The sequence below is a fragment of the Giraffa tippelskirchi genome, chromosome 13 (genome assembly GCF_054371585.1).
Source record: "Giraffa tippelskirchi isolate mGirTip1 chromosome 13, T2T-mGirTip1v1.2.pri, whole genome shotgun sequence".
Lineage (NCBI taxonomy): Eukaryota > Metazoa > Chordata > Mammalia > Artiodactyla > Giraffidae > Giraffa > Giraffa tippelskirchi.
Window position 1 is genome coordinate 61,304,413 of NC_137287.1, and position 12,468 is coordinate 61,316,880.

The window sequence follows — 12,468 nt, forward strand, 5'->3', positions numbered from 1 at the left end:
ATTCCCTTCCAATTGTAGGGCTCTGTACCACCACTGGGGTTTTAGCAAGAGTGTGTCTCAGCCTTTCCTACTCACTTCGACATAGGCATTATCTTGGTCCCTCCTTTTGTAAGAGGTGCTTAACCAGTGAGTGTGTTTCTTCAGAGCGAGTTGCTCTGTGTGTAGCTGTCCATTTGGTGTGTTCACTGGAGGCAGAGAGTGCAGGAGCCTTTAGCGTCACCGTCTTTAAAGACAGCCTCAATCCTTTCTAAACTGTTTCTGAATAGCCATAAGAAGGAATGAAATTGGGTCATTTTTAGCCATGTGAATGCAGCTAGAGTCTGTCATACAGAGTGAAGTAAGTCAGAAAGAGAAAAATGTATATTAACACCTGTATATAGAATCAAGAAAATGGTACTGATGAACCTATTTGCAGGGTAGGAATAGAGACACCGACATCGAGAATGGACTTTTGGACATGGAGAGAAAGGAGAGGGTGGGATGAAATGGGAGATTGCAATTGACATATACACACTACCATGTGTAAAACAGAAGCTAGTGGGAAGCTCCTGTAGAGTACAGGGAGCTCAGCTCGGCGCTCTATGATGACCTAGAGGGGTGGGAGGGAGGTCCAAGAGGGAGGGGATGTATGTATATATACAGCTGATTCACGCAGTTGTACAGTAGAACCTCATAAAGCAAGTATACTCCAATTAGGAAGTAAATTTTAAAAGTAAGTATCTTCTAACACTAGAATCACACTCTCGAGCCACCAGGTGTTCACCTTATGAGAAGCAGCGTCAGGGAGACAGAGGACAGAGCACAAGCAGCCTCCCGTCTCCTCCTCACCCCAGGCACGTGCTCAGGCAGTGGAGGGCTGGGGGGATGGTCCCTGCAATTTCACATCTCCCTCTCCATGTCCTAGTCTCTGTTTCTTTCTCACTCTCTATCTCGTTTTTGGAGACACCAGCAGATAGGCATAGAGCTGAATATATTTAAGTCAAAGAAGATTCATGACATGCTATCATTGTACCCCATCTGAGTATCTTAACAGCCAGATGAGCTCTCTAGGTATTATTATCTTATCAGTGAAAATACACCAAAGCTCAGAGTAGAGTTGCCAAGTTTAGCAAAGAAAAATACAGGATGCTGAGCTAAACTTCAATAACAAATGAACAATGAATGAATTTTGCACGGTAGGTCCTGTGCAATCGGAGAAGGCAATGGCAACCCACTCCAGTACTCTTGCCTGGAAAATCCCATGGATGGAGGAGCCTGGTAGGCTGCAGTCCATGGGGTCGCTAGGGGTCAGACACGACTGAGTGACTTCCCTTTCACTTTTCACTTTCATGCATTGGAGAAGGAAATGGCAACCCACTCCAGTGTTCTTGCCTGGAGAATCCCAGGGACGGGGGAGCCTGGTGGGCTGTCGTCTATGGGGTTGCACAGAGTCGGACACGACTGAAGCGACTTAGCAGCAGCAGCAGCAACCTGTGCAATATTTGGGTCATACTGGTTCTAAAAATACTTTTTGTTCACTTATTAAATACAGAATCCTATATTTTACCTGAAAACCTAGTTCAAAGGCATTACGTGGCCTCAAGTCTTCTAGCTTCTGCGCCTTCACTAAGGCTCATGATATTGCACATATTTTGTATGCATTCATTCTGTTTACACATGAACAGCTTATTTGTCTGCATTGCATTTATGTTTGACATGACTTTCAATTTGTTGTATAAAATTACTTGATAAAAAAGGCAACACACACATGATGAGGGAACATTGGTGGAGCCAGGTTTTGAGAGGAGCAATATAGACTCCTCTCAAGAGGGATGTGATGTTTCTTCCTTTGAGTTGGGAGGGAGGAGAGAAGGGGGGCAAACTAGATAGTGATGCACTAGTTTGGATGAAAAATGTCCCCTGCCATATCAGTAAACAAAGGGTGGTGTGGCCAAGGAGCCAGCAGTCACTGTAGTAGCCGACTGTGCACCCTGAGGGGATTCAGGAGAAACAGGGTGCTGGCCCTGGACAGGTAAGATGCTTATCAAAGGAGTGATTTCAGGGAGCCCAGACTCTTTTATCTTCCCATACATAGATAAGCGCTCAGTTCAGTAACGTGAGATGTCTGGTTTTTCCTTAACTAACAGTAATCTTTTGATGATCTATCTGGTTTTGTTTTTGCAAAAACGCATGTATTCTGGCTTCTCCCTTACCTCTTTGGAACAGTCTTTCAGAGCTACCTGAGAGGCACTTACCCAGCTTAAGTCCTCAAAACCTGAAGTCTTGAGTTCAGGTTGTGCGACCCTAGGAAAGGGGGGAAACACACTTCTGATGGACTATATTTTCACGGTAAATTTAGAGGAACAAGGAGCTACTGATTGTGAAAGAAAAGTAGCTGGTTCAGAAACGAGAATGGAATATTGTACAGTGATTAGAAGATTACGTGGAATCCCACCAATCCTCTTCCTTATGACATGCATTGAGCCTGTCTTGTGAGTACTTAACACTCACGATGAAGGTTTGTATTATACCTACTGAGTGCGTGTGAGCTCTCAGGCATCATGCCCAGCATCTTTAGGAGTAATTTCAACCCTCTTGACAGCCTTTATGGCAGGAGTGAAGCCATCCCCATCCTGCAGGTGAGCACATGCAAACAAACGAAGATGGACTTGGAGCCTTGACAGGCCACCTGTCCTAGTGTGTACACTGGGCAATGTAATCTCGTGAAGCCCCAGATTCCTCCTGGAGAATGGTGATGAGAATCACGATTGATGAAATTATTAGGAACATTAAATGAGATGTGTGTGCAAGAGCCTAAACCATCATAGAATGTGGACATTGCTGAGCTAACAGCTAATCTGTAGTCATGTGATCCGAGTTCACCTTCTCTCTCCCATAGGGAAGATGGAGAGTTGCACCACAGAAGCAGGAATCCCTGTTAACGTCTGCTGGGCAGGTAGCACAAATGTTTGATGTGTGTTTAAATAAATGAGGACGGGGAGGTGTGTGGGGGTGGTGTGTGACAGTGGCCCAGACCCGTAGTCCAGTGAGGGCTGCCTTCAGACACAGAAGCCTCACCCCGACACGAGGTATGGGCCATATGCCATGAGTCTGTGACTCCTGGGGACACGGGTTTAAAAGATGCTACAATCTATTGGCCTCCTGCTTATTATATGACTTTGGCAAAATCACACCAAGTGGAACAAAACCTCATGGCTCAGAGACTGTGCTGTGATAGGTTGGCTAAAGTGTATGAAGTTCTGAGCAGTTCTTGGGTTTTTCCTGCATGAACAATTCCTACTTGTGCAGTGAGCCAGTGGCGTGGGCTGCCGTAAGAGGACAGCACAGCAGATAATGGGGACTTGGGGAGTTCCCATCAGCATAGATCCAAGTGCACTTTTGAAGGCATTGATTAATGAAGCTGTGGGTCCCTCATGAGGTGAGGTTAGGATCACACGGCTCGTCTGCAGGTGTATGGGAAGATGGGAACCCAGGAGATAGATAGGTCAGCCTCACCCCAGAGGAGACAGCAAAGGTGAACTGGGCTCAGTCTCCCCTTTATCCCAGGTATGACCCACAGGTGCTTACCCCAGAGGATGGAAATGGCCTTTCCAAGCTCAAGCTGGAAATCCCGCAGTCTCCCGGCTCCAGAAGAAACACACATCACTTTGCTGCTGTGGCTGAACTACTGCTCATCTTTATTGAAAAGGCAGAACATAACACATCTGAAGAGACCCAGCTTCCACAGTTCTCCAGACGCTGGCTGTAAATCACCCTTGGGTGGCAGTGAAACTGCGGAATGGAACGTCCCTGGGAAGAAGAAACCAGAAGACGTATCTCCTATTGTACCAGACTGTGAAGACTATGACTAATAAAGTGCTGGCAGAAGCATGGCAGTGAAGAGCCCTTGAGAAGTCCCCCTGCTCTGCAGACCAGGGCATCAACTTCTCCCCTGAGGCCATCGCCTGCCACCAAAGGACACAAGGCTCATGCCCCAGACAGTCTCCAAGAGCAAGAAGGACATGATTTTTCTAAAGGCAGTGGATGGAAATCTGAGCATTTCCAGGGGAGAGGATGGCATTATCAGGCCCTCCTGTATCTGGGGTGGTTACGGGGCAGAGAAGGGAAAGTGGCTGGTCTAGAGGACCATTAGCAGAGGATAACCAAGGGGTGGGTGACTACTTAATCACACACCTGGGGTCTGATCACACGTGGGTAAGTCAAGGGCTCAAAAGTGTTAGCACTGCAAATAGTAAGTAAAAGATATTCGCAATCCCTCTCTCTCTAAAGGTTTCTTCCCAAAGAAGGTGAAGTGATCATATACAGAATCTACTGCGGTGAGAAGTAGGCCAACACACAAGCACTACTGCTGGGGTCTGTCTGGACAGTCAGGTGGGGCGAAAGCATTTGTGTAAAGAAGCCAAGATCGGGAGGCCTGCAACAAGCCCTTTCACGAGCAGAGCACAGACGGTAACAAGGTAAGGTCCCCACGCCCCAGTAGGTAAAGAAATGTCTTTGCACAACAGAAGTTCACAGCATGTTGGGTCAGCTCACCTCGAATTCGGAGAAGTTGGAACCAAGCACCAAGCACACAGTAAGTTCGAACTTAGCCGTGGAAGTTCAGGCTCTTCCAACTTAGAAATGTGCTGTGATGAAACACGACAGGCCCATAAAGGCAGTTCCTCTTTAGGTTAAAGTGGCCCACGGGAGTCCCCTGGGACGCTGGGCAGCTGCTGTTAGACAGCAGGTATTATTCATCCTACTCAATTACCTGCCACCCAACTCCCAGCTCCATTCCCTGACCTGTGATGGGCTCACTAAGTCTTAATGACACCAGAAGGTGCCACCACTTGCTTCTCAACACTCCTCCAAGCTCAGGGTGGTCCTGCCACTCAGAACTGAGACCACACTGCCTTTCCTTGAAAATGGAGGCCGAACCCCTTGAGTCCTTGTGCCTCTAGAGAGATTCTGAAATGTTCTTTCCCTAATAAGTGCACTTTCCCAGCTGCTCCTCGATGCCAGGGTCAGGCCCTAGGCACACGGGAGGGCAGGAATTGGGCAGCCAAGGAGACAGGAGACTTGCCCTGTAAACCCAGTAGCCGCTACCAAATGCAGAGTAAAAACGTCATCTACGTGGGTTCTTGAGCTATGTGCGTGTACAAGTCCCGCCTCCCCTTTCCACTCCCTGGAAGGGGCCCCGCCTGGGACCAGGGGAGGCCGGCACTCCATGCCTGCTAACCCCGCAGGTAGGGGGCACCTGCGGGCTCGCGGCCCAGTGCGTTGATGTGCGGGAGCGCGCCCGCTGCTGCCGCCAGCTTCTCACTCAGCTTGCGGTTCAGCATCTCCAGGTGGCGGCCGTTCTTCCGCGCCTGCCGCAGGGACCGCTTGACCTTCTTCACCCGCTCCCGCAGCTGCTTGTTCCGCTTCTCCAGGGTGGCGACCTTCTGCTGCAGCTTCTTGACGTGGTCCTCCTCCTCAAACAGGGCCTTCTGCACCGAGGAACACATGAGCTGGGGAGGAAACGCGAGGGGGCGGGGGGAAGAGGCAAGTAAGTTTCAGAAACCTCCCCAGGTAAGCTTCCTGGGGTTGCCAGCCCCGAGGCACAGGCCTCCTGTCACTAATGGCCTGATCCCGGAACAAGGCCAGCCCTCATACCCCCTTTTTGCTTCCACCCTCTGGACCCCACTGCAGAGCCCCTCTTTTGCTTTCTGTGTTGGGTACCTAGATAATTTTGCTGTAAAAAGACGCTCCGTGGTTTGTCTTACGTGCTTGTCCATTTGCATCCTGTCCCTCCCCCGCTGGAGCAGTCTTCATCTCGTGCTCTCCTCAGCAGCACTTTTGCCTGTGCAGTTTGAATCTGTCTAGAACATTTTTCAGGAAAGCCAAAGCTTGAGGATCACCTATGGAAACTTGGTCCACAGAGAGCCTTCAGCGTATTTCCACCAAACAGCTTTGCTGGCACCAAGGTGAAAATACCCTCATTCTGGAAATCTTTCTAGTCGCTGTGGGATGGACTGCAAGTGAGCACCTCTTTTGAAAAATCACATTCTTTCTTACCTAAGCCCCTTTGGTTTCTTACAGGAAAAAAAAAAATTGTCACTCTAGCAAAAAGGACAGCTCTAGTGCCATCAAACAGGAGATGGCAAGAGTGAACGTCGACATTCTAGGAATCAGCGAACTAAGATGGACTGGAATGGATGAATTTAACTCGGATGACCATTATATCTACTACTGTGGGCAGGAATCCCTTAGAAGAAATGGAGTAGCCATCATGGTCAACAAAAGAGTCCGAAATGCAGTACTTGGATGCAATCTCAAAACAACAGAATGATCTCTGTTCGTTTCCAAGGCAAACCATCCCATATCATGGTAATCCAAGTCTATGCCTCAACCAGTAACGCTGAAGAAGCTGAACTTGAACGGTTCTATGAAGACCTACAAGACCTATTAGAACTAACACCCAAAGAAGATGTCTTTTTCATTATAGGGGACTGGAATGCAAAAGTAGGAAGCCAGGAAACACCTGGTGTAACAGGCAAATTTGGCCTTGGAGTACAGAATGAAGCAGGGCAAAGGCTAATAGAGTTTTGCCAAGAGAACGCACTGGTCGTAGCAAACACCCTCTTCCAACAACACAAGAGAAGACTCTACACATGGACATCACCAGATGGTCAACACTGAAATCAGATTGATTGATTATATTCTTTGCAGCCAAAGATGGAAAAGCTCTATACAGTCAGCAAAAACAAGACTGGGAGCTGACTGTGGCTCAGATCATGAACTCCTTTTTGACAAATTCAGACTTAAATTGAACAAAGTAGGGAAATCCACTAGACCATTCAGGTATGACCTAAATCAAATCCCTTATGATTATACAGTGGAAGTGAGAAATAGATTTAAGGGACTAAATCTGATAGACAGAGTGCCTGATGAACTATGGATGGAGGTTCGTGACATTGTACAGGAGACAGGGATCAAGACCACCCCATGGAAAAGAAATGCAAAAAAGCAAAATGGCTGTCTGAGGAGCCCTTACAAATAGCTGGGAAAAGAAGAGAAGTGAAAAGCAAAGGAGAAAAGGAAAGATATTCCCATCTGAATGCAGAGTTCCAAAGAATAGCAAGGAGAGAAAAGAAAGCCTTCCTCAGAGATCAATGCAAAGAAATAGAGGAAAACAACAGAATTGGAAAGACTAGAGATCTCTTCCAGAAAATTAGAGATACCAAGGGAACAAAGATGGGCTCGATAAAGGACAGAAATGATATGGACCTAACAGAAGCAGAAGATATTAAGAAGAGGTGGCAAGAATACACAGAAGAACTGTACAAAAAAGATCTTCACGACCCAGATAATCATGATGGTGTGATCACTCACCTAGAGCCAGACATCCTGGAACGTGAAGTCAAGTGGGCCTTAGAAAGCATCACTACGAACAAAGCTAGTGGAGGTGATGGAATTCCAGCTGAGCTATTTCACATCCTGAAAGATGATGCTGTGAAAGTGCAGCACTCAATATGCCAGCAAATTTGGAAAACTCAGCAGTGGCCACAGGACTGGGAAAGGTCAGTTTTCATTCCAATCCCAAAGAAAGGCAATGCTAAAGAATGCTCAAAATACCGCACAATTGCACTCATCTCACACGATCGTAAAGTAATGCTCAAAATTCTCCAAGACAGGCTTCAGCAATACGTGAATCATGAACTTCCAGATGTTCAAGCCAGTTTTAGAAAAGGCAGAGGAACCAGAGATCAAATTGCCAACATCCCCTGGATCATCGAAAAAGCAAGAGAGTTCCAGAAAAACATCTATTTCTGCTTTATTGACTATGCCAAAGCCTTTGACTGTGTGGATCACAATAAACTGTGGAAAATTCTGAAAGAGATGGGAATACCAGACCATCTGACCTGTCTCTTGAGAAACCTGTATGCAGGTCAGGAAGCAACAGTTAGAACTGGACATGGAACAACAGACAGGTTCCAAATACGAAAAGGAGTATGTCAAGGCTGTATATTGTCACACTGCTTATTTAACTTATATGCAGAGTACATCATGAGAAATGCTGGGCTGGAAGAAACACAAGCTGGAATCAAGATTGCCGGGAGAAATATCAATAACCTCAGATATGCAGATGACACCACCCTTATGGCAGAAAGCAAAGAAGAACTAAAGACCCTCTTGATGACAGTGAAAAAGGAGAGTGAAAAAGTTGGCTTAAAGCTCAACATTCAGAAAACTAAGATCATGGCATCTGGTCCCATCACTTCATGGGAAATAGATGGGGAAACAGTGAAAACAGTGTCAGACTTTATTTTTTTGGGCTCCAAAATCACTGCTGATGGTGACTGCAGCCATGAAATGAAAAGACCCTTACTCCTTGGAAGGAAGGTTATGACCAACCTAGATAGCATATTTAAAAGCAGAGACATCACTTTGCCAATAAAGGTCTGTCTAGTCAAGGCTATGGTTTTTCCAGTAGTCATGTATAGATATGAGAGTTGGACTGTGAAGAAAGCTGAGCACCGAAGAATTGATGCTTTTGAATTGTGGTGTTGGAGAAGATTGTTGAGAGTCCCTTGGACTGCAAGGAGATCCAACCAGTCCATCCTAAAGGAGATTAGTCCTGGGTGTTCATTGGAAGGACTGATGTTGAAGCTGAAACTCCAATACTTTGGTCACCTCATGTGAAGAGCTGACTCATTGGAAAAGACCCTGATGCTGGGAATGATTGGGGGCAGGAGGAGAAGGGGACGACAGAGGGTGCGATGGCTGGATGGCATCACTGACTCGTTGGACATGGGTTTGTGTAGACTCCAGGAGTTGGTGATGGACAGGGAGGCCTGGCGTGCTGCGATTCATGGGGTCACAAAGAGTCGGACACAACTGAGCAACTGAACTGAACTGAGTGACCCAAAAAACCAAAACCTAAAACAGAAAAATGCACAGAGAATATGGATGGTCTACAGGAAAGGTAATATATGATTATCTCTTTAACTTAAGAAAAGCTTAACCCTACTCTTAATAAGGTAAATGCAAAGTAGATACACAGTGGATTGATTTCTTTCAACAAAATGAAATTTTGATTTTAACGGTAAAATCAGAGTCCATATTTGGGGAAATAGGCATTCTCATATACTGCAGGTGGAGACTAAATGTCTGTAAACAACAATCTGCCTGTATCAAAATGAAAACTGCATATAGCCTTTGACCTAGTCATTCTCAGGCTTCATCTGATAGAAACACTCCCACATGTGCAAAAATAACATATCATATAATTATAATTATTATGTGATAAATATCTAATAAAATAATATAGTATTGTAATATGCATTATATATAAACACACACAGAAAACAACACTGTTATAAGAAGGCTCAAGAATGATACTAGCACATGAGACCACATAAGACATCCCTCTCCCCTGCCCCAACAAAAAATTGGCATCTATCAGTGAACAAAAGTGACTTTAGAACTATGGGATCTACCAGGGAACCCAGGAGTCTTGCCCACCCATGCATCCCTCCTTCTGATTGCTTGCCTATCTCTATCTAGTATTCTGTTGTGTCCACAGAACCAATGTTTCCCTGCATATGCAATTTGTATGTTTATAAGTGAAAATGTTAATACATTATTGTTAATCTTAAAGCATTAAAAAAGACACCAGTCCTGGCTATGGACACTGCAATGGTCCATGAGTTTCACCAGACCCTCTCGGGCAAAGGACCTCAACAGGTATTTCTCCAAAGAAGACATACAGGTGGCCAACTGGTATGTGGAAGGTGCTGGACATCACTAATCCTCAGGAAAATACAAATGCACCATCAGGAGCAGGCAAGCAAGGGAACCTGTCTGTTCTCCCACCTTCTCGTCAGGCCTCTGATCAATTTCTGTTGATTAAGGAAGCCAAGAACCCTGGTTGGTAACACACATTGTGGTGCTGTGTGTCCCCTTCTGGGGAGAGTTTCTGGGTACCCCTGGGACCACTGAACACGTCACCCACGGGGAAGCAAAGAGGCCACCTGAACCTCTCGTTTTAGCGTCACCACAGTTGGTACGTCTGCCTTCCTGGGGCCTCAGGACCCTTATTCAGGCAATGCTTCCCACTCCTCGTTATCCCTCTCCCTCCCCCGAACTCTCTCTACTTCTCTCTCTCTCCTCTCCTCCTGAGAGAGCAGACGGGGCAGGTCCAGGATCACCCCTGTCAGTCTGTGAGACCAGCCTGCTCTGGCAGGAGAGGCTCTCCACATGCCATGCAGACCCTGGTCCAGTGAGCTCTCCCTGACCAGAGGTTTATGACAGACAGAGGTTCAGACCTCATCTTGTGTAGTAGCTGGAAATCCAGTCCTTCCAACATTCTCACCTTTATTTCCTACCATCGAGAAAAATCCCACTGGGAACAGGCTGGGCCGGCAGATTTCTATACATGGGTGTATGCATGGGTGAGACTCCCACCTGCGGGTTGGGGACCCACAGACAACATACAAGTGGCTGATTCCTGGGCTTGATCACCTCAGTGGGCAGTGGACAGGGTGCTTGCTCCCTCCTTCACTGACCCTTTCTGGAAGCATGCAGGTTGGTTGGAGCAGCAATGTCCCTCTGCTCTTTACCTCTCCTCCCTTGGTCCTCACTTCTGCACGCCCACCCCCTTTATCCTGAAGACTTCTTATTTGTGCCTGTTTTGTGATTGGTATCTTTGTGATGTAGCTTTGCCTGTCCAACTGTTCCTACAAGTCTCTGCCAGCCTTGTGAACACAGTGGAGTTCTTCAGCCTTGAAACACAGCCCATACTGCCTGAGACTCCAACTTGGGTTATTTAGTGGGATTTTAAAGAACGTAAAAAACAGACACTTGCATCTCTCTCTTCTATGTAACTATTCTGCCTGGGCTCTCAGGAACTACCTGATTCATCTGTGGTCCCCCAGAGTGAGGGGGGGAAGGGCCATTTTTTAATGGATAAAGATATGTTACAAATATATATAATGGAATATTACTCAGCCATAAAAAAGGAAATTATTTGTGGATGAACTTAGAGTCTGTCATACAGAGTGAAGTCAGAAAGAAAAATATATTAATGCATATATGTGGAATTTAGAAAAAGGTACAGATGAACCTATTTGTAGGGCAGGAATACAAACACACAGAACAAACTGACTTTTAGACATATTATAAGTGCCTGGTGACCGGTGACGACCTAGACGGGTGGGGAGACATTGTATAACTATGGTGATCCACATTTGTAAAGCAGTTATCCTCCAATAAAAAATCAATGTGAAAAAGAATGGTGCACAAAGTTCCCAAGTTACACCCAGGTCTTACTGTGACTTCCTTGCCTCCCTCCTCTCTTTCCTTCACACACATGAGAAATGTCATATTAACACATATATGTGAAATCTATAAAGATGGAATAGATTCTCTTCTTTGCAAAACAGAAATAGAGATAGAGAACCAATGTATACACACCAAGCAGGAAAAGGAGAGGTGCTTTGGGAGATTGGGATCAACATATATATACTATTAATACTGTATATAAAACAGATAACCAGTGAGAACCAACTGTATACCACAGGAACTCTGCTCTGACCTACATGGGAAGGAACTCCAAAGAGAGTGGATGTATATATACACACACCTGATCCACTTTGCTGTACAGTAGGAACTAATACAACATTGTAAAGTGACTGTACTTCAATACAAATTAATTAAAAACACAAGCTCTTGGCAGAATGTTAGTGTACCCCTGAGACAGCAACACTCTTCACAGGCATCCCTCAGACCCAGGGGCCAGCTGTTCCCCATTCTTGTTGTTGTTTAGTTGCTCAGTTGTGTCCAACTCTCTGCGACCCCATGGACAGGAGCACACTAGGCTTCCCTGTCATTCCCTACTCTAAAGACCACCTTGACAACGGCCTGGAGAAACCAAGATGTAGCACAGAAACAGCTGGAAGTGTGTGTGGGGTTGGGGGGTAGTTATTAAGACAGGATGAATAGAGTGACTAGAGCTCCTTAGTTAGTGTGTCATTCTTGACCCAACAGCCTCCCTTTGACACAGGTAGGGTTCGAGTTGGAGCAGAAAGACGTAGGAGGACTCTGAGACCTTCCTATTGAGGAACTATATCCATGTTACTGTATACATGCATATCTATAGAATCCATATGCAACAGAATCACCTCTAGATGATACATGTTTGTTCATTCCAGCAAGAAGCATTTATTACACCATGCCTGGCACTGTATGTTGCAAAGTTCTTCCTGAATTATTCTGCCACTAAGCTCTGTATCTAATAAACAAAAAGACAGTACATTAAAAATTACTGTTTCATGGCAGCAGACACACAAAGGCTCACTGAGAGGAGTCTTGCCTTCACAGCTGTTTTCAATTTAAATAACCTAACCTATAAAGACAAAGTGAACTTTCTGAAATGTTAAAAATGAGGCAAGTCCCAAAGTAGCAACACTGATCAACAACTTGCCTTTTTAATACTTCACTTCCATT

At 45.8% G+C, this 12,468-nt stretch overlaps 1 protein-coding gene and 1 long non-coding RNA gene across 2 annotated transcripts in view; one reads left to right on the forward strand and one right to left on the reverse strand.

Moving 5' to 3' along the window:
* LOC145531518 (uncharacterized) overlaps positions 1-7,058 on the forward strand; it is a 51,756-nt gene extending 44,698 nt beyond the window's left edge. The window contains exons 2-6 of the long non-coding RNA XR_014072501.1: positions 2,879-2,935; positions 4,270-4,457; positions 5,319-5,527; positions 5,857-5,945; positions 6,061-7,058. This is a non-coding gene — a long non-coding RNA (uncharacterized LOC145531518). The remainder of the gene's footprint in view (positions 1-2,878; positions 2,936-4,269; positions 4,458-5,318; positions 5,528-5,856; positions 5,946-6,060) is intronic.
* The window catches only part of CCDC3 (coiled-coil domain containing 3), a 95,962-nt gene continuing 87,148 nt past the window's right edge, over positions 3,655-12,468 (reverse strand). The window contains exon 3 of the mRNA XM_081554127.1: positions 3,655-5,489. Within this exon, the coding sequence (XP_081410253.1) occupies positions 5,214-5,489 (276 nt within the window). The 3' untranslated portion in view covers positions 3,655-5,213. The remainder of the gene's footprint in view (positions 5,490-12,468) is intronic.